At 54.2% G+C, this 26,063-nt stretch overlaps 1 protein-coding gene across 1 annotated transcript; it reads right to left on the reverse strand.

The window, feature by feature from the left end:
• Positions 1-3,704: 3,704 nt before the first annotated feature.
• Positions 3,705-21,904, reverse strand: LOC119110200 (trimethyllysine dioxygenase, mitochondrial). The gene is made up of 11 exons (XM_037233935.1): positions 21,900-21,904; positions 19,084-19,232; positions 18,277-18,366; positions 17,602-17,753; positions 14,552-14,633; positions 13,132-13,234; positions 10,325-10,460; positions 7,896-7,972; positions 4,738-4,870; positions 4,411-4,644; positions 3,705-3,734 (listed from the first exon to the last, which is right to left on the reverse strand). The coding sequence occupies exons 1-11, from the start codon at positions 21,902-21,904 to the stop codon at positions 3,705-3,707; spliced, it is 1,191 nt and encodes a 396-aa protein (XP_037089830.1).
• Positions 21,905-26,063: the final 4,159 nt, after the last annotated feature.

A 26,063-nucleotide genomic window follows, 5' to 3' on the forward strand; every position in this document is an offset into this window, starting at 1 on the left:
CCATGGCAAAGTTAAATGAAGCTACTTTGAAACTGAGTGGGGCTCTTTCGTTTTCCTGGTGTCTGTTGTCACCTTTACTTCAGGATCCGGTTTTCGAGCGCAATGGCACTTGGAGTGAAGCTTGACATTTCATTCCGGTGGTCATTATCGAGTCTAACGAGCTTCAGGAGTTTTTCACGTAAGTTATTAACGGCATCAGAATGGTGCCCCACGCTGAGAACCCAAGTCTTGTAGGAAGCCTGATATGAAACTGCGTGGTTGCAACAACTACTTTTTTGCATGTATATTATTTAATGTCTTCTGGTATGGAAGAGTACGATCCGATGCCTAAAGAGGTTGACATTAACGATGTGTGATGGACACACCCACACCCACACCCGCACACACAGCGCGCGCGTGCAAACACACACACATACGCATATATATATATATATATATATATATATATATATATATATATATATACATATATATATATATATATATGTAATGCGGGGCCTTTTCGATATCCTGTTTACCTACGGGGGTCTAGAACTGCCAAAAAGCACCGAGGGTCTCTCGGGATCTTCGCACCTCTAGTGCCAGGGGAGGCGGCATGACCCCAGGGCGCCTTGGGCTGCGCCACTGCGGTCACTGCATGAGGACGGGAAAACGTCGGCCTGATGGAGCGCGACGAGCGGACCGCATCAGCGTCCCGCCGACGATGGGCTGGCGATCGTCGCGCCGGGGCGTCCATGAGTGCGGGGAGGGGAGGAGGAGGGGGCTGCTGCGACTCTGCAGCTGTCTGGTTTGGCGCGAGCCGCAACTCATCAGTATGCAGCGCGGCGTCGGTCGGCGTCGACGCTGCTGAGAATCCGCGCTAATCTTACCGCGTGTGACGGGGCATGGCACCGGCTGCGGGCTGGCGATAACGGCCCGGGGCGGGGAACGCCCGCCTCTGCTGCGCGCGGCGAAACAAGGTGCTGTACATGCAGCAGGACACGGCGGGGTGGGACTCGCGCAGCTGCATCAGACTGGGACGCCGAGCATGCACGACACGGCGAGACGTCAGACAGAAGGCCAGCGTCGTAATGGAGCAAGTGTTGAAATGTTGGGCGGCGCCTCAGGGCTTGTGCTTGGACGCGCAAGGAATTTGCACCGATCAACTTATGTTTGGACCGCTGTCAGGATGATCGATCTGACGCTAACATCGCCCTCGCTCCGCAGGCTCGAAGCTGCGCGTGCGCAGCCGGTACCGCGCGCGCGAGGTAGCCTTCTGGGCGCGCCTGGTGCCGCAGCTGCAGAGCGCGCGCCAGCGGTCGGGACGCGCGCCACTGGCGTTCGAACAGGCCGTCGAGACGGCGTCGGAGCCGCTCTTCAGCGGACTTGTGCGGCCTGCCTGCTCTGGCCCGCCCCCGACGCGTCCGGCGCCACCGGCGCCGACCAGCGCCGCGCCGGCGCCGGCGCCGGCCAGCACGGCGGCGCCCGTCACCACACGCAGTCTGCAGACAATGTCGCGCGACATGGACCGGCGGCCGGCCGCGCACGCCGCCGCGCTCGCGCTCACGGTCGCCGTCGGCGGCTCGCTGCTCGTGCTCAACCTGTGCATCTTCGCCGCTATCGTATGGCAGCGGCGGAGCCAGGAGGCGGCGGCGCGGCGACTGTCGGGGGGCTCGCGGTCCGCCGCCGGCCGGGACGCCTCGCCGGCCGTGAGTCCAGTGGGTCCGGGCCGACCGCTGGCGGAGGAGTCACCGTCGCCGTCGCCGCCGCCGCCGCCGCCGCCGCCGCCGCCACCAGTGCTGCGGGGCGTGACGATGGGCGCCGGTCGGACCCGCACCGAAGCGCGGGCCGGAGCCCCGGGACGGCCTCGATGACAGTGACCAACGCTTCGCCCGCCACCGTCCACAGCTGCCCAGCTGCCGCAGTCGCCCCTCAGCTGCAGCTGGCCCACTGTTCGGCGGCCGCCCAGACCTTTGCTGGTCGTGTGTGAGAGAGACAGGGGAGGAGAGCCGCGGGCAGGTGCTTGTACATCACCGGCGATTTTACCCGTCCACGTCTCGCGGCCGATGGCAGCTGCTCTGCCGACAGGCGCGGCTCGAGCGGACTGACGCCCTCCGTGTACAGATCGCGCGCGGCAGAATGAAAGAGGGGTCGAAGGGGTCATGCGATGCTTGGGATCGACGGAGAGCCACGGCCGTCAGCCGCACCGCAGCCAATCTGGAAAACTACGACTTTAGAAATGGCTAGACGTTTGCTCCAACTAAAGATTTATGACTGGAATCAGGACAGTTTATTCCTGAACGGCGTCATAACTCATACCGGGGTGATTTGCCCGCTGGACAAAACAATACGAAGCGGTAACGATTGTCGCACTGCGTGAGTGTGTTCACGCTTCTGCAGGTCATTGTTTCAGCATTGGTCCACAACTCATCGAAGCGTAGCCAGTTGCTCATTGAGAAGCAATGAATCGTGTGTGGCTACGTGTTTTTAAGAACTTGCCAATCGCACGCTCGCGTCTGACCACGGCTGTGACGATTGTATCATCTTGTGTAATACATGCGCGTGTAAAACGACGCGTTGACCGTGTTAACACGGTAATACCTCGGGTTAACCAATCATGAAGGCCTTTCACAGAAGCATTGGAACCAGCGATGCCTTGCCTGTTGCACTCCACATGAAAGAACGGTGGCTTGAGCTTCAAGGGCATCTCAGGCAAGGCTTCAGGCAGCAATCCGTACAGTGAGGGACACCGTCGTTATCTCTTTCGTCGGTTTTCTTATATATATATATATATATATATATATATATATATATATATATACATATATATATTGTCTACGCACACGTAGTCCGCAGAAGTGCTCCGTTTGGCAGTTGACATTCGACGTCAGATACACGAGCTTTCGCAGTGGTGCGTGCTGTCATGATGTGCAAAAATCAACTGATGTCGCTGCCACAAAGAAAGGTCTGCAACGTAATGCTAAAATATTACGGCACTCATCCAGCTGAGCTGTTGTAGGTCGCCCAGCGCACAGTCAGGCTCATTCAGGTCTCATTTAGTCACTTACATGATATCGAGTCAAACTCAGGTTTCATTTATTTCTTTATTCACCTCGTAACTGGGCCTTCCGCACCGAGCGCAAGGCCCCTGACTATGGCTGGTCCTGACTCAAATTAAGTACACGAAGTAACGGTGGGACAGGTAAATAATAAGACGGGGTGCTAGACACGAGCAAAATCGTATTAGCGTGAATACGGCCATGTCAAAAAGGTAAAAGAATGCTTATCAATCAAATTTACACGCGTCATCACAATCAAATCAAAAAGGTAAAAGAATACTTATCAATCAAATTTACACGCGTCATCACAATCGATTTCATTTCACGTTCACGTTCGAATTGTATGCGCATGTACATATCATTAGCAGAGAAAATACGGTGTTGCGTATGCGCAGAGAAAGTGTCCTCCTTTTTTCCACTTACTTCAGGATCTTTCAAACAAAGTCTAGTTGCGGTGCATGACATGTTCGGAGGAAAAAGTCGGAGTGAGCCCATGTGTAAAAATCGCCTCGTGGAATATCACCGAAACCTAAATGTTGACTTCAACCCAAATGTTACTGCTTTCTCATTATCGCCAAATACCATCAAGGTTTCGAAACCTTGATGCATGACTTCGTGTGTATTGTGTTGTGACGTAAACCCCTGGCTTTGAGAGTTCACACAGGATCAAACGGAGTGGGAGTACGGCAAGCAGCCCTGGAGCGTCAAGGGTGGCAATGTAAGCGGGCAGGAGTCTGGCGGAGACACACAAGTGCCATTGACTGCCATAAGGCCTTCTGTTTGTATCAAACTGTAAACAGTGTCGAATGCCACTCTAGTTAAGCACCATAACAAGTTTAAATCTAAAGGCATTCAGTATTGGATAAGCCACAACATCTTAACTTGTACCAGTGACTAAGTCAGGCAGCGCTGGATTTAAAGTGCAGTGCTTTCAAGATATGAGCCGTAACATCCCTGTAGCAGCCAAATTATCCCAGAATGTGAGTATTAAACGCGACATGGGAACCCCCACGAATACCTGAATGATCCCAAAGTCAGTCAGCATTGGTCGGTGGGTGATGGCTTGCCACGGCACACACTCGTGTTAAACCTCTGTGCGACTCTGACGTCACTCAAACGGATCGCGACACCGTGCTGTATGACGTCACTGAGCCCCTACAGCAGCTGTCAGCAGCGTCGGCGCCTCTATGACGTCCCATGACGCTGCACGTCACGACGCTACGGCTCCTGACGTCACCGCGCAGCCTGCCAATGACGCGGCGCAGTTCATGACGTTCCTGGACCACGTTGCGACACCGACCGATGACGTCACCGGCTCCTACAGCAGCAGGCCGGCGGCGCGGGCCCGGCTCATGATGTCACTGCGCGCCACGTAGCCGCCGCACATGACGCGCCGCCCGGTGAAGGCGGCCCGGCCGTGCAGCACGCGCCAGTTGTCGATGAAGAGCACGGTGCCGGGCGTCAGGCGGAGCCGGCGTTCCAGGCGCGGGCTGAGCAGCGTCTCGGCCAGCCGCTGGTACGCCCGGTAGAAGGGCTCGAGCCGCGCCGGCGACAGGTGGCGCGCCGGCGCCCGGTCGTACGGGTTGAAGCGGAGGCGGCGAGCCAGCTCGGGCCGCGGCTGGCCGCCGGCGCGGTGCGCGATGACGGCGCGCCCGCTGGCCAGGTGGACGCGGCGGCCCGGGTCGCGGTACTCGCCGGCGCACGGCTCGGTCGAGAGCAGCTGATAGGCGGCCGGGTCGGCGGCGTGCAGCCGCTGCAGGCCGGCGAAGCCGTCCACCAGCGTCGTCTCGCCACCGGTGCCGTCGTGGTGCAGGCAGTGGAACACCTGCACTCTGCGCAGGCATGGTGTGCGGTCAGACGGAATACTTGCAGCCAGTTTTGAAGCGAATGGAGAAAAAGGGACCGATCAGAGCGTGGAGTGGAGTTTAGAATAGCGGAGCGGAGATAAAAACGGTGGAATCTCTGCACCATTGGTTCACTTACCATGCATCCGTTGTCGTATGACTGGTAGCAATTCATCCGTTTACCATGCACCCATGCAATGTAACACCTTGCCGGCGGAGTTCACTAACATGCCTGCGCTGCTTAAACCAGAAACGACACGTGACCCGACTTAGCCTCCATACTTTGTTTGTAGTAGCCACTCGATGTGCCACGTAATGGTTGTCTTCGCACGCCAGTTACAAGGAATTTTGGAAGCCTGATATAACCACGAAAGATCTAGAGTTCCTGGTCTTTCAGCACTATGAGTTTCGCGTTCCTATGCTACCAATGGACCTTCAACACACCAGCCGATGTCGATTAAACGATGTTACGAAGCAAGCATCAGTTATGTTGTCAAAACTCGAAGCTTCAAGCTGTGGTGAAGATCACTCACGATTATGACCAACGCTTAAAGTTTCGAGGCCTAACAATATGGACAATGTTTCCTCGGTAACGTCGTTTTTACAGTATTTCCTGGTACACTGAAAGTCAGCTTTTGTGACCGGAGCTCAAAACTTATATGTTAAAACGCTTCCTTTCATGTCGCTATACTGCACGAGCATACCTGTGGGTGCCTTCAAGTCATTCTAACGCACGAGCATGCTTGTTTAATGCCACGCCCTCGCGGTCTGTATTGACTTCGGATCATATATATATATATATATATATATATATATATATATATATATATATATATATATATAATGGGCAGACAGCGGTGACCCCGCTCACCGGGCGAGTTAGGGAATGATTTGTCATTGTTAATGACACTATGAACAGCATAAGCTCTAACGCGGCCTCCTGCGGCTTATATTCAAATTAGACAACACTTCGCGGTTATGGGTGCTGGGCGTAATATCGTGGGATTGGCCGACATTAAGGCATATATATTGCATGCCATGAACAACAAATTTACAAAGTTTGTCACCGCCTAGAGCCCATTGTGGCCAGTCGCCGCCCACAGTTCCTGAACGTAGGCTGGGCTCCAGCGAGCCCGAGGTTCGGTGTCGCATCAGCATGGCATTGCTTCGCCGAGGTGACGAATATAGTTATCACCGATGGGTGAACAAAACCGCTGGTCGAAACCACTGAAGGGGAACACAAACGTGCGGGGCACCCTGATCTCATACGTGACCGACACACATTAGCACATTTTCTGTTTTCGTTAGTGGGCGCCAGCATACGAGCTGGACAACTTCGCGAGGCAGGCAAGCCGGGGTTCGGTTCGCAGTAGAGCCAACTTTCATTGCAGAGTACAGTAATGACCTCTTCACGGCTGCGGGTTTAAAGAGACTGGTGAGCAGTGGGGCAAGACTGCGACCATTCCGAGAGGCCCTCTCCAACACGCCTCACCCCGCACAGAACCCCGCCCCTGTGGCTCACGCGGGTCGTCTTGCGGGGCTCCCGCACTAGAGCGACTGTAACGGCAGCCCGCGGCTCGCCCGCCGCATGTCCCGATGTAACGGGGCAGTGCGAGGATCCAGGACGAGGCGGTGAATAAGTAAAACGTGTCAGAAAAGCGGGCCGGACAGGCTGGACGTTTCGCTCATTCAGCGCCACGTACCGGCTCAGCTAGGCACGGCATACCCAGGCGCTCACCAGGCTCGGCATGGGCCCATTAGGATGTCATGTGCCGCACTCAACCGCCTCGGCACGACAACAGACAAACTCAGACGACTTAGGGTCACGAAAGACAGGCCGTGACGACTCAGAATGGCACAAGATATGCTCGGGAAGCTGGGCGTGTCGCAGGACTTGTCCAGGTGCCAAAGGAACCCTGGCTGGGCGCGTCACGACGTCACGTGACACGCCATGGCGCTCCGGCGCCACGTAAACCGAGCTCAGGCGAGAAGTGGTGAGACAAATTACTCAGGACGGCATCCGTCTCCCGGACAGTTCATGATGCCACCCGCGGACGGATATCATGCCACCCCCGGAACGGATATCATAGCCGACGCCCCGGACGGATATCGTGCACACCCTTGGCGATATTATGCCCATCCCCGGGACGGATATCATGCACCCCGGACGGTATCATGCCATCCCGGACGGATAGCAATGCCATCCACTCACCGTCGGATATCATGCACACCCCGGACGGATAGCACGACGCCACCACCCCGGACGGATAATAACGCCATCCCCGGACAGCTCATCATTGCCCACCCCCGGACGGATATCAAGTGCCACCCCCGGACGGATATCGCGTAAATGCCCAATCCCGGACGGATATTCAATGCCACCCCCGGACGGATATCAGGTAGCACCCCCGGACAGCTTATCAATGCGCACCCCCGGACGGATATCATACGCCACACCCCCGGACGGATATCAGGCCACCTCCGGACGGATATCATGCCACCCCGGACGGATATCATGCCACCCCCGGACAGCTGATCAGCCACCCCCGGACGGATATCATGCACCCCCCGGACGGATATCATGCCACCCCCGGACGGATAGAACGCCAGCCCCGGGACAGCTCATCATGCCACCCCCGGACGGATATCATGCCACCCCCTTACGGATATCATGCAGCCACCCCCGGACGGATATAACGCATACCCCGGACAGCTCCTCATGGCCACCCCGTTCAGTTCATCATGCCACCCCCCGGACGGATATCATACCACCCCCGGACTGATATCATGCCGCCCCCGGTCAGCTCATCATGCCCACCCACGGACGGATATTGTGCTGCCCCTCGGACGGATATCGTGCCACCTCCGGACAGCTCATCATGCCACCCGCGGGACGGCCGCGCGGGACGTACCCGGCCGGCTCGGTGTAGTAGGTGCCCGTCCGTGTGCACGCTCAGCGCCTGCTGCGTGTAGGCCGTGTCGGCGTGGGCGCCGTCGGCGCTGAACTGCCCACACGTCGCCGAAGATCGTGTTCTGCACCGCGCCCACGCGCTCGATCACCCGGCGGGTGGCCTCCAGCGACGCCGACACCTGGCGGCGCGGCGGGCAACTGTGTGTCAGCTGGTCCGCTTAAATAGAAAGTCCACTCTTCGAGGGGTTGTATTTAAAGCTACATGTATACGACTTGAAATACCATACAAAAAGGCAACTATACCTAGTTATCGCGCGTCTGAAAGTGGTTTTCTTTGCCCTTGTTCTTTCCGTAATGCGCCATTCGTCTCCAGTCTAGCCTCACGCAGGCCGGTATCGCTCCACCCGGCCAAACCACGTCCTTCGCAGACCTCGACACATCGGGGCGTGACGTTGGACAGCCCGCTCGACGGCCGACTCCTGCCGGCTGCGCTCAATTCACACAGCAATAAGCGCGGCTCACCCGGAGGCCGTCAGGGTGGTGTTCGGACCGGCAGCCAGTCAACAACACGCCAGCGCCAATACTATCCCATTCCCCCGGCTCAAAGTTGGGAGCCATCGAACCGCGGGCTACGCTGCAGATGAAGGAAAATAGACAATCTGATGTTTTCCTAAGCTCACAACAAGCATCCCGAGGCCGGGCGACATTAGCACTTCTTTGTCCAGCTGAAAGGTTGAATTACTGACAGTGTTATCCCCTCGATACGCTGCGTTACTCCTTTAATATATAGCTTTGCTACGACGCAATAAACTTAGTTTGGTCCACTATAATGTTAGTAAAGCGGACCAAATTCTTATTACTTAAGTCCACTTTGGCGGCCTTATATCGCTCCCAAGCAGTTTTGGCGAGTGATTGATCAAGAAGCCTGGTGAGAAAACGTATGCATTATTCCCCGGATGCCTATCTGGTTATTCATTTGAAAATGAAAAGACCTGGAGGCCGGAGGCACTGGAAACATCCCACAGCATTCCGCCAAACTTCGCGCAACTTTAAACAAAGACCCATCGCGAGGCTGTGGAGCTATAGCGGACGAACGGACCGGCCACACTAAAACACCGCCACAACTTTGATGAGCCTCAGAGCTCCGGCACCTTAGCACGTACAGCGGGCACCATGGCCGCACCAAAGGCAATTTTTCCACTAAAACGCCCAAAGCCTGTGCGGGTTTCACGCAATGGGGACCCTATTAGCGGATACATCCTCGTTTCCAGAGCACACCAGCCGGGCGAGCGACGGCTGCGTTACGTGTACCGTGCGGCACCGCCGGCCACGGGGCCGCCCGCCGTTGTCGCTTTTCTGAGAAACGGCGACACGAGACAGGTCGATCCCCTCCCACTGGTCCTCCGGGGACTCACGCGCCCGGGTCCGGGTACGGAGCTCGTCCGTGTTTCATCACACCACACCCGCTGCGTCCTTGCACCATATGTTAATATGGTGTGTCTTACTGAGATATGACACATGAAACCGGTGTAACGAGATCAGCGAAACTCGCGTATGCATGACGGTCCACAGAAAGTCGCCTCTACGTCGCACTTGAGTTCGCGGAAGTCGGTATAATTCACCCAACTTCCCTCATGAATATATGCGTGCTGAGTTGACGCAGCCTGACAAATCGCTGTACTTAGCACGTCTGGAGCCTATTCGTCATGGTTATACGCATGCATGCACCGCGACATGACACGGTTGTCACCCACCAAAGGTTCCGCGCCCTCATGCAACCACGTGTCAGAGGCATTGGGCTAATGCGCGGGGCAGTGGGCTGTCAAATGCACCACATAACACGTCAGTTGTCTTCGGTCTCTCATGTTTGCTTTCTGGCCGATACCATGCATAAGCGATACTTCATCACCGGGACCTCGGGCCGCGCATATTTTACGAGTTTGTACTCCGAGCTTTAAAAGTATTTGAAAGTGTAAGGAGTTTTAGGAGTTGTAGAAGTTGTCTGTTCACACGAAACATATGTTGGCCCATGAATTTCCACCATGGAGGTAGGAATATTGGCGACTCTAGGGATGGAAAAACAATTTAAATAGGTGTCCGGCCGATTCCCAAGTTGAGATTCATCTTAGGATGATGATGAAGGATAAACCTAATGGCCCAGACCGCGAGAAATGGCACATCTGCCGGAAAAGACGGGATATCGGTCGGAAGGTTGGCCAGTCATATTTTAACGACAAATGAGAACGAACAATCTGTTAGTCACCCAAAACAGTCATCCACCGCACTGATGCTGGTTACCCACCCGAGTGAAGGCAACCACTCACTCCTGTTGACAATAATCCCCTTCCACAGAGACAGAGTCGCACAGTTCAGTGACGGTGGTCACTTACTCTCGTGATGGTGCACACTCACCCCAATGAAAGCGACCGCCACCCCAGTCACAGTGACCACCACCACCAACCAACCCCAGTGACGGTGACCATCCACCCCAGTGACGGAGGCCACTCACCGCAGCAACAGTGACCACTCACCCCAGTGACAGTGACCACGCCGTGCGTGAGGAAGCCCTTCAGCATCTGGCGCACACCAGCCTCATCCTGCATGAACTGGTCGTGGTGGACAGTGGGCAGGTCCTCACGAGCCGCCGTCCACGCGTCCCACAGACACCTGCCGATCGGGGGGAGGAGGGGGGGGGGGGGGATCAGACCGCGGCGCCGTGACAGCTCCGTCACGCTGGCGAGCAGCCCTGCTGTACAGCTCCGTCACGCTGGCGAGCAGCCCTGCTGTACAGCTCCGTCACGCTGGCGAGCAGCCCTGCTGTGCAGCTCCGTCACGCTGGCGAGCAGCCCTGCTGTACAGCTCCGTCACGCTGGCGAGCAGCCCTGCTGTACAGCTCCGTCACGCTGGCGAGCAGACCTGCTGTACAGCTCCGTCACGCTGGCGAGCAGCCCTGCTGTACAGCTCCGTCACGCTGGCGAGCAGCCCTGCTGTACAGCTCCGTCACGCTGGCGAGCAGCCCTGCTGTGCAGCTCCGTCACGCTGGCGAGCAGCCCTGCTGTACAGCTCCGTCACGCTGGCGAGCAGCCCTGCTGTACAGCTCCGTCACGCTGGCGAGCAGCCCTGCTGTACAGCTCCGTCACGCTGGCGAGCAGCCCTGCTGTGCAGCTCCGTCACGCTGGCGAGCAGCCCTGCTGTACAGCTCCGTCACGCTGGCGAGCAGCCCTGCTGCACAGCTCCGTCACGCTGGCGAGCAGACCTGCTGTACAGCTCCGTCACGCTGGCGAGCAGCCCTGCTGTACAGCTCCGTCACGCTGGCGAGCAGCCCTGCTGTACAGCTCCGTCACGCTGGCGAGCAGCCCGGCTGCACAGCCCCAGTCAGGGCCACACCGGCGCTGACAGGCAGCCATCAGCTGTCCGTCAGCGCCACCAGCTCCGGACGCGGCGGCGCTCAACGTGACAGAGGGTGGGCAACCTTCACAGCGTGTCACACCAGCGGCACGTGACACCCTCCCAGCCGTAACGTCAGTGGCACGTCACACCAGCGGCGCGTTACACTCTTCCAGCTCGTCACAATGTCCAACCCGTCACACCAACGGAGAGCCACACCCCCGAGCCCGTCACGCCATCCGCGCGTCGCGCCCTTCCAGCGCGTCATGCCCTCAGTGCATCACATCAGCGGCGCGCCATACCCTCCCAGGGGCGCCCCCCCCCCCCCCCAGCCGTCACAGCAGCAGACAGCCACACCCTCCCAGCCGTCACACCAACGGCGCATTACACCAGCGGACCACCACACCCTCCCAACCGTCACACCAACGGCGCATTACACCAGCTGCGCGTCACACCAGCAGCGCGTTACACCAGCTGCGCGTCACACCAGCAGCGCGTTACACCAGCTGAGCGTCACACCAGCAGCGCGTCACGCCCTTCCAGTGCGTCACACCCTCCCAGCCGTCACACGCTGCCAAAGGGTCACACCCTCCCAGCGCGCCACGCCAGCGGCGCGTTACACTCTCCCAGCTCGTCACAACGTCCAACCCGTCACACCAACGGAGCGCCCCCCCCCCCCCCCCGAGCCCGTCTCGCCATCGGCGTGTCACGCCCTTCCAGCGCGTCATACCCTCAGCGCATCACACCAGCGGCGCGCCATACCCTCCCAGCGCGGTACACCCTTCCAGCCGTCACAACAGCAGACCGCCACACCTTCCCAGCGCGGTACACCCTCCCAGCCGTCACAACAGCAGACCGCCACACCTTCCCAGCGCGGTACACCCTCCCAGCCGTCACAACAGCAGACCGCCACACCTTCCCAGCGCGGTACACCCTCCCAGCCGTCACAACAGCGACTCACCAAACAAGCGGCGCGTCACACCATTCCAGTGCGTCACATCAGCGGCGCGTCACACCCTCCCAGCCCGTCTCACCAGCGGATCGTCACACCCTCCCAACTGTCACACGAGAGGCGCGTCACGCCCTCCCAGCGGTCATACCAGCGGCGCGTCACGCCCTCCCAGCGGTCATACCAGCGGCGCGTCACGCCCTCCCAGCGGTCATACCAGCGGCGCGTCACGCCCTCCCAGCGGTCACACCAGCGGCGCGTCACGCCCTCCCAGCGGTCATACCAGCGGCGCGTCACGCCCTCCCAGCGGTCACATCAGCGGCGCGTCACGCCCTCCCAGCAGTCACACCAGCGGCGCGTCACGCCCTCCCAGCGGTCACACCAGCGGCGCGTCACGCCCTCCCAGCGGTCACACCAGCGGCGCGTCACGCCCTCCCAACGGTCACACCATCGGCGCGTCACGCCCTCCCAGCGGTCATACCAGCGCCGCGCGTTTTCAATCCATTGCACGCCTCTGAGATCTGGCCGTGCCGGGCGTCGTCATGGCAGAGCGGCCGCAGCGGGCGTTCCGGATGAGCAATGGGCCCGCTCATCTGGGGTCACGTAACACTCGGACCAGTTCAATTAGCCGGCCCAAGCCCGGCACGTCCGGCGGTGCGGCGGAAACAAACGGCGTCCCGGGGGCCTGGCTGTGTGTCAGGGCTCGTCCAACATGTCAAAATTAGTCCCATTTTTCACTCACGGCTAGTCCCGCCTGAACTTATTGTTTCGATGTAGGCACCGGCGGCGCTTCACGCGCTACAAGGGCAAAACTGCAATGTGCTGGGCTGGAAAGAGAGACGATAAATTGGTTGCCACCACCCAGCTTCAGCGAAGCTTTTCTTCTGATTTAAGCGAGCACATGCTTCAGTATTGGAAGCGCAATGATGACATTTTGGCTGGTAACAGCCAGGCAGGGGGATTCGGGGAGGGGAAGGAGGTGAGGTGGGTGGGACGCCTCACCTCTTCCAGACCCTGTCCTGCTGCATCTGCCGGTACTTCTGACTAATGTAGCTGTTTTCCCAGAGCCACTGAAGACTGTACTTCGACTCATGTCCGTCGTGCCCTGTGGCAGTCGCGAGGTCGGTCAGGTTACGAGGCCGCGACTGAGATCCGCATGGCCATGCTTCATTCAGTCGCCCTGTTCCCTCGCGCCGTCAACACGTCTTCGCTTCACTTCGTCACATTTCACCCAGCGCAGGGGAGACGGGGCGCATAAAAGTGAAGCTGGCGCTAGACACACGCGGCACTGGCCTCTTCGCTGGTCGTTGTGAGGCCAAGCCTCGGGGACCAGCAGTCAACTCTGCCGTTATGAAGTGTTCGGCGCCAAAGTGCCGCTTTACGGGCCTCTCAAACTTTTATAGCCATCGCCGGAGGGTAGAAATAAACGGCAGGTCAGAATACCCGTCCTGCGCCAAAACATGGGGATTGTCGCTTTGTGGGCTGGTCATGCCCGACCTGCGGTTGCCACAGCATTGGGAAATGCTTCCAGGACGTCTTCTAGCGCTTGTTTGTACCTTACAAGCTTTGGGACCGAACCAGGGTGCGATCACTCAGGGCGCTGGTTTGATGCATGCATTTTCTGTTCTGTATAAGAGTACATGAAACCAGACCGGACCGGAAAGCGCCATGTAGGGTCCCTAACCAGCCATCGCAGACAAGCTGGGTCTGACATCGCCAGGTATTTACTATTCGATACACTTGCGTCACTCGAATACCATAGGCAACAGGAGACCAAGAGTCCACCAGCAACACTCTACACCAGACCTCGCGTTCGTCTCGGACGCCCAACGGTACACAGAATTCACCGCACAGACCCCACAGCGGAGTCAAAGGTTTACAGTCGCTGACATCTCGCATTAGCCCACAGGCCACCAATAACATGGTGGGCGGTATTCCATGGTGAGCGCGCAGCGACCACACCGATGTCTGTGGATTTCAGTCCTATCTGAAAACCCGCAGTAGAGACTATCCGTCCCGACAGCCTTGCCGCATCAAGTACTGCTGTCATCCACCCACCCCCACCCCTTCCCCGGCGAGCAACGACCCCGCTCTGGCTCGCCAGCAAACCACTATTGCCACGTGGCGGCACAGTGTGAGCGGGACCGGAATGTCCAGTGCGTCTGGCAGCCGTTAGATGGCGCACGCAGCCCCCACATCGCACCGGCCAGTAAACCCGCTAATCTCCAGACACTCCAAGTCACCCAACTCTCACCTCATCCACGCTAAAACCTGTTTATGAGAACGCCTACCGACAGGTACCCTGCCCTTCGTTATAGCAACAGACATCAAACGCGAGAGGCTGAAGCGCGAGGTCCCGCCTGCTCCAGTGAACCTGTGCGAGGTGATGCGTCCCGCGGATGTAATGTCTGGCTTGACTCACAGGTGATGGTGATGGAGGTTCCGCTCTGGTCGACGGCGAACTGACTGGGGTGCACGTCAAACACCAGGTCACGTACATCGGTCTGGAATGAAGGACGTGCGAGTTGACGGACGATGACGAGGCGTGGCGGTAACGTGGTGCGAGCATTTGTGTGCATAAGTCGTGCAAAAGGAACGAGAGAAAGTCATGGCATTTCGCGGATGGCTCCAATGACGATAAACCTCTTTCATTGATATTTTCTTGCTCATAGCGGGCCATGTGCACTTCGTTGTAAAGTTCAACGTCTAAGCTCGCCGTATCATGGGGGATCCAAGCCAGCTTTTGACTCAGAGCACAGGCGCGCCCGAGTCACACGAAAAAAACTTGTGTCTGCCACGCCTGACAGTGTCAACATCTGGCTGACTGACAACTGGCCAACAGTGTCTCACCATTCTGCCGCATTGGATACCCGTCCCCGATCGTTACTGCTTCCCACTGCTCGAGCATTCGCTCGCGCGATGGCCCGTCTCCACGATGCCCGGCCCTCGAGCGGCGCCAGGCTGGCCCTCTCGGGCCCAGAGCGCCCATGTCAAAACGGCCCGCTGCAGCTCCCGAGTGGCCGTTCCGGGCAGCGCCACTGCCGCCTGCGCCGGTCTGTCCCACAGTCCCGAGGGCATCCGGCTCGGGTCTGTCCTTGTGTGTATATTACGGTGTTTATCAGAGCCTAAACAGGAACATGCCGAGCGGGACGGACGGCTCGCCGCTGTCTCGGCGCCGGTCGCGCCTCAAAACGACGCGGCAGCTACCAGGAATCTGCCCACGGCAGCACGTGCTTGGAATGACATACATTGGGGCATACATGGCCTGTTAGCCAATTATCACCTGACTGGTAACCGTCGTCAAAAAAGACTCCAGCCGAAAACATCTGCATGAATCAACTTGCACTGGCATTTGTTGAGAACGGCAGTTACCAGCGGGACGCATCGCCCGCCGGCATTTTGAAGTGAAGGTTTTATTACAGCGAAATCACGAAAAATTGATAAGCGAAAACGAACACTGCCGGTAAACTAAAAGGTTTATCGGCAGTGACAAAAATATTCTGAACTGTCTCGATCGTTGCCAAGCAGACGTAAACTCTGCATTTCACCAGAAAGTGTGCAAAATACAAAGCATGTTTACAGCTATTGTGGAAGGAGCGAGGCTTTCAAAAAAGGATAGTTCACTTTGACCTTGTCCCTTCATCACTCATCCTCTTATAACCCTTACATTTCACCCTGATCGAAGTTTAAAGGACGACCCTGTTAAAAGGGCAAAGTGGTAAAACAAGAAATTTCTATGGAATGTGTGTCTACGCTTCAGCTCTAGTGAAAGGTCTGATATAAACACGAATGCTTAAAAAACACTATTTGAGGAATCTAGTGTGAAACCAGACAAGGTCCGCAAAACTGGTGATGGCACAAAGCGGTCTAAGACACTGAGAATGCCCTCTGGGATCGAGCAGGCCGTGGGTACGCTTACCCGGATATCTGGCACACTCAGTTCTAAAAACGCACAAATGTTATCCCTGTTACGGCCCGCTTATCAACAAGAAGGCTTCTTGAGCGTGCACAGACCAGAGTGGGGGAAAGGTGGAGGAGCCTTCCCGGGCCCATGTAGAGGCGGATCCGGGTGGAGGAAGGCTGGAGGTTTTCCGGGTCCAACGACCAAGGTCCACATATAGGTACCAACCCCACGAGAATGTGGAGGGATTCAGCTCGAACAACGACAACGTCCTGTAATCCTTCACGGAGTTGCAGAACAGTGAAAGGCTGGTCTACTCCTCGTACGGGATCATCGTCCTCCCCGAAGGGCATATGCCGCAGTTTCAAGTGGCTGGTCAAAGGCAAGGGCATCAAATGCGACTTGCTTGGCTGTACCAGTCCTAAAGAGCCCTTCCAGAAGGCTACAGTAACCCTGAGAGGACGGGCGGCCGGCTGGGCCACTTGTCCTGCGTCGCAGCTTCAGTTTCCTGAATGGAGCATTCAGGGCGATGGCTGGCGCCGCGTCCAGCGCAGTTCCGGCAAGCCACTGGGTCACGGTGAAGTGCGTAACAAGAGGAAAGGTGAAGGATACGCACATGAAGGATACTCATCGTGGAAAATTTGAACATGTAGAGGTCATCTAAAAATGAGATGTTGTAATTAATCGCGATTGGTTACATATAGAACGCCGAGCCGAATGTAAGAACCCCTACATCTTAACAACATCAGTGAATGAAAACAAGTTTCACTACACCCTTTTCGTGATATCACTTCACGAGAATTTTGCTCGGCTCCTCAGTGTAAATGCCAAAGAATTGTGATAGCCGAGTTTGCCGATCTGAGGCCCACTGTGTAATGTGGCCAATTTTGCGCGCCAAGTTCCGTAGCAGAGAAGTCTAGGGTCCAGGCAATTTTGCCCATTCCGTTCTTAATTCTCAATCCTCAATTTCGTTCTCCGAGCATTTCGTCCGTGATGATGTGTGGAGCAAGTCTCGGGATTGAAGTCTGGACTGCCCTAGACCTGCCAATAGCATCACTTCAGCCCACCCCGGCCCCCGACCCGTTCCCAGCGACCGAACGGGTCCCTGGCCTTTCCCCGGAATAAGCCACGGCCGCAGTTCCAGTCACAGTCCCCGTCCCAATGTCAGTGCTAGAGCCGGGTGCCCGGCTCAGTCCCTTAGTCTTGCAAGACGCCCGCCCGGTCGCACTCCTGGGCCAATGTCGCTTTGGGTCCCAGTCCCTTAGTCCTGCCGGACGCCCGCCCGGTCCCACTCCTGGGCCAATGTCGCTTTGGGTCCCAGTCCCTTAGTCCTGCCGGACGCTCGCCCGGTCCCACTCCTGGGCCAATGTCGCTTTGGGTCCCAGTCCCTTAGTCCTGCCGGACGCCCGCCCGGTCCCACTCCTGGGCCAGTGCCGGTCTGGGTCCCAGTCCCTTAGTCCTGCCGGGCGCCCGCCCGGTCCCACTCCCGGGCCAGTGCCGGTATGGGTCCCAGTCCCTTAGTTCACCGGCCAATGCCGGCCTCGGTCGTCCCTTCCACGTCTGCCACTCACCTGGCGCTGGTGAGTGGTAGTGTTGTAGCAGCTGGGACAGCGGCAGTGGTCGCGCAGCCAAACCAGCGGCAGCAGCACGTCCTCCGCCGGCCAGCGCGGGTGCTGCACCACCAGGTGAGAGCCGTGCAGGTACAGCGTGACCGCGCTGTCATCTGTTGGCAGCCAACGAAACCTCAAAACGCCAGCAGACGAGCGCGGCTGCAGGAGCGCCGCTAGATCACGGCTGGGGGATGCAGCTTCTCGGCTGGAGTGTTTATCATGGGTGCTTACAATATCATGAGGGAGGCCATGCTAATGACTAGCAAATCCTCAGCACATGCGTGAACAAGTTAGCAGTGATTAAGGGAACGGCATGGGGACACAAGCACGCAGGACAGTCCAGATTCACAGCCATTAATTAAATCATAAATCTGTGAGTCATCAATATCAGTAGGCCAACACATTCACGCGAATCCTCAAAGCCGATCAAAAGCCTCAAATCGGCGCCAAAGTCGCATGGTTTCAGCCCCTGCATCCATAAACTGGCAAGTGACTGTCCACAAGTCATAGGTCCACAGGACGTAATACGTGCATCCTATGCATCATGACACAGATTTGTGACATGAAGTTCTGGGAAGGTCTTGCCATTTGGTACAAGCACATTTCACTCATCTGAAATCACGCCACTCAACGAACCTTGAATTACATTTTTGTGAGCAGGACCGGCCGTTGTTCCCCTGCTGGAGGTCTTGGAGAACGATCTTGCATGTTTCGAGGAATAACAGGCTGAAATAATTGCAGTGCCTTCGCTGCGCGAAATCGCGCTCGCAGGTTCCAATAAAAGCCTATTCTTGTTCCGTTGCCGGCCAAACCCGGTCAGAAAACATCTACTCAAATATGACACCGACCTCGACAACATTATGCTTACTGCATGTACTGAAAGGACGGAACTAAGTGAATGCATCGATCATGCTACAGTAGTAAGCCCATCTCAAAGCGGTCCCTGTTTGAGGCCACTTATTTACTGCATGTGCTGAAACGGCGGAACTGAATTAAAACGTGCCGGCCGTGCTACAGCAGCAAGCCCATCGCGAAGCGCGGCACGACTTCAGATCCCCAAACTTCCGATCCCCGAACCTTGCACATCCCCGGCGACGGCTGGCTCACGGCGAACGCCCCGCAGCAGCCCGACCAACGCGAAGCGTGCCACGTCCAGTCACCCGCGGCACTGGAGGCCTTCAACCGCCGATGCGTCGTGGCGTCACAGCACACCGCTGGTCGCTGCTGCCACCGGAGCCCCGCAGCACTAGCGGCCCCCACCCGACAGCGCACCGTGGCGTCACAGCACACCGCTGGTCACAGCTGCCACCGGGGCCCGGCAGCACTGGCGGCCCACCGCCCGACGGCGCACCGTGGCGTCACAGCACGCCGCTGGTCACTGCTGCCACCGGAGCCCCGCAAGAGAAAATAAACAAAAATAGTCCGGCGGCCAGCGACGCTCACCGCCGTTGCTCGGCGCCGGCCCGTCGCTCCCGCGCGACCGGGCGCCTCGCCCGGCACCGCACCGGCTTCGCCCAGCTTCGGTCTTGCCTCGCCGTGACTCGGCCTCGCTTCGCTGTGACACGGCCTTGCTCCGTCCTGCCTCGCCAGGTCTGTGGACACGTGCATGCGATGTAGTTGTGCGCCGTCTTGCTGGTGGGGTTCTTAGTGCTTTGAGCGTGCGGCGATAGACCAACATAGCGGAGAAAGTAGAGGTATAGAGCGGCTCACTGCTGCAGCGCAGCAGAAGGACCTGATTGAAAAGAAACGCAACTTAGTGACCGGGACTAATTCTGGCAAACCCTGCAATCTGCCGAACATGGGCCTGAGCTATTGTATGCCCTCAACGCCTGTCGACCGTATTGGTGTCAATATGTGCGAGCGGCGGACAGTTTCAACCTTGTAGCGGGTATTTCATACATCTTCTCACTTTACGCAAACTCGTTCCCAACCAAATTCCGATACGAATGAAAAGCCCACCGTGTGTGTTTTGTCGTGTATTGTGTTGTTAAGTGGCAGAATGCGGCAGAAAACTATTCAGTATCCTAAAGGAATTAATTCCAAATGCAAATCTTCATAGAGCTGATTTCGCATTGCTCGGACAAGCTCCAGGGTTACTTCTCGAGCGCTACCGTCCAAGTCGTGAGTGCTCGCTAACCATTTATTCCTTGTAGATGTGGTGTTACTATATAGTGATCATTGTGCTCTTTATAAATGAGCATGCCAGTCTACACGTTTGATGGCAGCATAAGTATCTTCAGCCGATGGCAGGAAAACCCGGTTGACAGGTGTTAAAAAACAGAAAAAAATTAACATCATACTAAATTGAAGCTAGCAACACTGGTGCTCCTTTGCCTCTTCCGACTCGGTTTTTCAAAGTGCACGCACTCCGCATCCTACACTACACTCCTAATGACGCCAGCCCCAATGGCCCCTATTACTAATACATCCTCAACAAAGACCGTACCCTTGTATTTGGTTAAGCGAATTCGTGTCTTACGGTTGCTGACCGAAGTTAGCGTACAGAGATGCGTCACCAGAGGGCAGTGGTTTCCGGCGCTCCCATTTCCAGATAGTGCATATGAACAATGACGAGCATGGAACACGTTTCTGATTGATTGCCTTCTGCCATGTGCATTTTCGAACATTGCAATCAGAGCCCCTATCCCCCTCAGTTATTTGCTACAAAGCTTGCCAGGGTCGGTAAATGTTGCATGCTGCTGCGGAGGGTCAGAATGGTGCCTACAACATAAATACGTTGTGAATTCTCTGGCATGCAAACAATTCATAAAATTTACCGAACAAGGAAAAATGGTATGTCGCGGAGCAGCCTCTAAGCATGGGTCAGCGCGGCGGGTGTACACGTTTCATTTTGCGCGTGTAGAGCGCGCGCACACCTGAAGCACACGCTATTTTCGGACAGATGGGACTCAGACCCGTTGCAATCACCCTTGCAATCATGGGGCATTTTTAACAACAACCAAGATAATACAGTTCAGTTTTGCTGGCTGTGAAATTCAGTGGACTGCTTTTCACAAGCAGGACAGCTTAATTATTGTCCTGGTGAGTTCTCCTGGGGGCTGACAGAAGCAAGCTTGCTGTTTCCTGGTCTCGTAAACTGTGTTGCAAGTAACCAAAATAATGAAGTTGGTGCAGCTGATGGATCACAAGCTGGCTCGGTGCAGTTCTCGCAAAAATTCAAAACCAATCACAAAAAACAGTCTCAAACAATTTGCATGTGCTTTATAAATTCATGTAAAGGGTCAGTAAACACCGCCGAAGAGCAACGAACGCATGACATGACCGAGCCAGCACGGACAAGATGGTTGGGTGATCTGATGATGCGTACATGCAGGCCGACAATGATGGACTTTTTCTTGGAGGAATGTTCAAATTACAAGAGGATGGAGACATAAGCCATATGTGGTATACTCGTCCAAAAGGACGTCGCGATTTTTTTACCACGATACTCTAACATGCAATATCATGGTGGAACTAAACACTTACTAGCGTTACAAGACAGTGATATGAAGGGATCATCGCCCTCATCATTATCAGGATCGGGACAGCCATTGCGTGGTCAGATATAAAAATCAATGCAAGTCTAAAGGGAAGATTTATTCAAGTGATGCGCAGGTTTGTCCCTGTGGTTGTTGGTAAGAGCGCCTGACTTATGATCCACCCACCCGTGGCCAGGCAAGTGGCCTCACTTGAGGTTAGGGGATGCCAGAGGGCAGGACAGACCGCAACCAGTGTTCTGGCACATTAAACCTTGACCACCAAATTCTGTTACTGACCAAACATTTTGCAACTGGATGGTAATGGTCAGGGCTCACATAGCAAGAAATGCTTGGTGTGAGCTCTGATCTCAGAAATCCACCCATTCAAAAAGTTTACATTATTTTTTTATAAAGAAAGTAGCAGAAGATCAACTTGCAAGTGAAGACAAGTGGTTGCCAGATATGAGAGACAGGGATTCAAGGTTTTAATTCCTCTTTCCAAGTCTGGGGAAGGCTGGGATACTGAAAATTGGTCGGAGCTTGGGCGCAATAATGTTGTGACCGCGCGCGGTAACGCTGTGACCGCGCGCAGTAATGGCGCCGGCGTCGCGGCTGCTGTGTGTTTGCGGCAGTCGGATGTTTGATATCGTAATTAGTTAGGTTCCAAGGTAAGAGTATAGATGACCTGTTTTATGATTAATTATGATATGTTCTGCCTTAAAAACAACGATTGATGTACAATGCTCTTTTGTAACATGAGGTAAGAAAGTACAACCTGACCTCATCCTGAAATGCGTTCTGTAAGGCAGGAAATGGGTGTGGGTGTGCAAATGTGAGCAGAGGGTGTAGGTATATGGCCGCAGGCCACAGCATACAATGGATTCTGGAGGAGTTAAACGAGATAAACAAAAAAAAGGTGATAGGTTGCGGACATGGCCGCCCGGAAACATTCAAAACCCAACTAATGGGCGCACAACAATGGGTGTACGCCATGCCGACCTACCGCTTGGCGTAAACCACCCAGGGTAATAGATGCTAGCCACCACCTATCCCCGAGGCCACAAGCAGTTTCAACGCGGACTTGGGTTTCGATTATTACACAGTGCGAATGCCCAAAGCCAAGGCCCTAAAACTACTCCCGAGGCGAATGATTCGCCTCCGAAGCATTTTTACATGCTCGCATCATAAACGAACGAAATGCGCCGTGACTGGCAAATATCAAGTACTTTAATATAAATCAATTTTTGGATTTGGCCTCACCTTTCTTGTTTGCTGTTCTTGATAAGCTACCAAATCGTTGTCGGCCTATGCGTTGTTTTTCGACCGTGGTTTGTCGACTACAATCACACCGCGGGGCTCAAGCGAAAATTTTGTGGGTATTGTGTTGGCGGGCGGTGGTCGTGTCAACCGGAGCGTGCCTGTGAGTAAATAATTGGTACGTATTTGGTGTGATGAGCGCTATAAAGCACTAATGGTACAGTCCCATGACCAGCAAGGATTTCCGTGCATAACAGATGTCTGATGAATTGTAATTCCAAAATTGTGCTGGGTTGCGTCCACGGTTTTGTGAATTCTTAGCTCCATTTCTTACTCAGATGTGTTTTACTTTCCCCCAGGAGTTAAGCTGAATCCCTAGTCTAGCATGGCAATTTGCGTCAACAGAAAGTCATTCTGGTACCTGAAATAAGGCCAATTGTCCAAACTATTCAGCTATTTTACATTGTTCTTATCAGTCTGATGGTTTTTCAAGCTGGGTCAGTATGGATAGTGACCCAAGAGGCCAATTTGTAGTAAGATGGTCTTTCAGTGTCCATGCAATGAAAGAAATGTCCCCATGATGTCCCTATTCACACAGCCATCAGGAGCACTGTATTCATATTATTGCATTATAGTTGTGCAAAAACAAGGTTTGGACTTGTAACTACCCAACTACAGTAAGCTGCAATCAGCATGATTGTCTTAAGTTCAAGGAAGAGAGTGCATTATGCTTTATGTGACTATCCATTTAAGGTTACATCTGTTGAATTGCTTACAACATTGCCAGTGTGATGTCACATGTGAGCCAGTGTTTCAAGGAGTTGTGTTGTTGCAAGCAAGGTTATTGATAACCATGATGATTGTGTCTTGCAATCATCAATAACCCTATATAATCTGACAAAAAGCAACATTTAATTGCAAATAAGAGTGGGTATGCCAATGCGATCACTGTTCCATCTCAATTACATGTATGTCATATTTGGCTGCTCTGTTGACCAATCAGTGATCAGCACCCAAATGACAAAGCTTAGAAACCTTGTCAGGGTTGCATCATGGGCACCCTCACATCATAAGACTGTCATTATTTTTGAAGGTAAGATAATATAATGCCTGTTTCTGATTATGAAGGGTATTCTGGTTGGTGACTTATATAGAAGTTTTTGTAAAGTGGCATATTTTGCAAGGTAGTAGCTTGGAGCTGTTTTTCCAGCATTTGTATCAAAGCAAAATGATTCAGCCTGGTTAAGATTGAGTTAAAATTATAAAGTCAAAGATAATCTCCCTGGATTTTGCCTACTTTCTTAAAAAGTTGGGGGCTAAAGCATTTCAACTGATTAGGAAACTGGCCCCTGTTGTGCATGCTAGAATGCTTTTCACCTGCCTCTGCTTTGGTGAGCCCTAATCCCACAGCTGCCTTTGTCATCACTGGGGCTTTATGATGCACTCAGCTGCTGTGACCATGAGAGTCACTTGCATCTCACTCTGGGTGTAAGGGTGGGCACAGTGGGAAATAAAACCCCATGCCTCTGGTTTTGCCCATATGTGCAATAGGTTGATTGTTAATTCAGACATATTATTCTGGCTGCCTTGTGGTTTGGTGGTATTTTTCTCCCAGTGGAGTAGAAAATTGAGGCCCATCCACCAGGAGTGAAACCTGGATCTCTGGAATTCAAGTCCAGCATGGCAGCTATCACACCACTGAGGGCAGTGAATTTACAACACTAAGAACTGATGTTGATATTGTAACAAGAGTGATTGATATCAGTGCACTCCTTCTCTTGTGGTAGGTTATAATGCCAGCACATGGTAGGTGAGCATTTAGGATCCAGGATTATACCTATGTATCAAGTTTCCAAGTTGGGTAGGTATGTGTTCACATAAAGTCAGCAGGGATGTATTGGAGTAAAAAGTAAAGTGTTAAGTTCACCACTCAAAAGAGGATATCGATTTGAATTATGTTCTTGTCCAAATTGCGCTGTCAGGTTCTGTATTAACGTTGCACTGAACTGACACTACACTTGTTCCCAGCAGTGGCGACTACCATCGTCATGACAACGATCACGATCGTGCGCGCCTCTGCTTGTGCTAATAAAAGAATGTTTGTGATTGGCCTAGGGGGCAAGAACAAGTTGCTGAAAAGTTTGTCCGTTAGTTGGTTCAAGTTTGAACCAATTTGCCACATGGATCATGTGATACTCCCATTCCCAAAGCCAAAATGTGTTCGAAGAGAGCTTCTGTGATAAATGCCCTAGGAAAAGAAATCAAAGCCGTGATAAAACGCATCGTCGAATTTGCAAGATAACAGCTTCATGTTCGCATATCTCTTTGCCTAAACGGAATGTTTCAAGCCTTGGTGGCATGTATTTCACAAACATTAAACACATTGGCATGTTACAACATTGCAGAACTCTCACGTTGAAAAAACAAGGCAAATGGGATGCATTACTTTCATGGTGGTGGAGAGGGAGTCAGGTGAGAATTTCTCCGGCAGGGTTGGCTACTTGGAATTGAAATTCTGAGTTGTTCAGAATTATTTGGGAAAACTGGTATTGCTGACCAAATCGCACGCGTCCGATGCAATAAGAAGTTAAATGCATGAAAGAGTGGGTATTGCTGATCAAATCGCACGCGTCTAATGTACTAAGAAATAAAAAGTACAAGAAGCTGGGATACTCCCTTCAACAGCCCATCTAGAGTCATGATTTGAGCTAAATCCTTTCTTCCGTGGACCATGTCGATTTATAGATCAAAGACGATTTAGATCATGGCTGGTATGTCTAAGCTAGTATTTTCAGGGGTAAGGTTTTTACCATGCATTATCTCTGAGGATAGTGTCCGAGCAGCTGTTTTCCTCAGGCCACCCGCATGCAAACATATGCTGGGAGTTCCCCCCCTCTCCCCCCTTTGTAAATGATCTCAGGATATGATCTCAAGACTCAGACTTGGCATGGAATCCTGTGAAATCCAGGACTGCCTTAGGGATCTGCACACATCCAGACAAACTTTGGTAGTTTAGTTGAATACTGAGGAAATTAAGATATTTCTGGAAAGCAGAGATATGCCTGGATCCCATGGGTAGGTGAAGATCCCATGTGTCTCCATTGTACTGGGATGCTGGGAGCGTTTTGAGCTCTAGACACACATCTGGGCCAGACTTGGCAACGACTGGGGGCTTGCTGGACTGCCTGTATTCCATGGTACGGTGGGTGTGACTGATGTGGCATGACCATATTACTCACGCGAGAATCGGTGCATTTTACGTCTTATGGCCATAAATGGTCTTCGGTGTTACCAGAGTGACGTGATACTTGGCTATGGTAGGACTGTGAATGCAGCCGCCGTGCGCCAGATGCCGTTTTCCATGAAACGCTGGGCTGGTATCTGCGGCATTGAGGAAAACTTTCAAGGACGTCGGGTCGTAGACATGCATGCTGTTTTTAGTGATTTGCTGCATGAAATGAGACCTACTGGAGCAGTTGGTGCCGCGTTGTTCTAGGCGCTTTGATCCTTGGTGAAGTTTGTCGGTGCCCCTTTGATGACCATTTGGCCGGAAATTCCATGGCTGGGAATGGTCCTCTTGAATGCATTTCAGTGAACATGGAGAATCGAAAGTTTGCCGAAGCTGAGGGACAGTTTTAGTAGTTGCGCGTGCCACGCTGTATCGACCATGTCCTGAGCAAGATACTG

Source organism: Pollicipes pollicipes, unplaced genomic scaffold (genome assembly GCF_011947565.3).
Source record: "Pollicipes pollicipes isolate AB1234 unplaced genomic scaffold, Ppol_2.1 Scaffold_7231;HRSCAF=8579_pilon_pilon_pilon, whole genome shotgun sequence".
Lineage (NCBI taxonomy): Eukaryota > Metazoa > Arthropoda > Thecostraca > Pollicipedomorpha > Pollicipedidae > Pollicipes > Pollicipes pollicipes.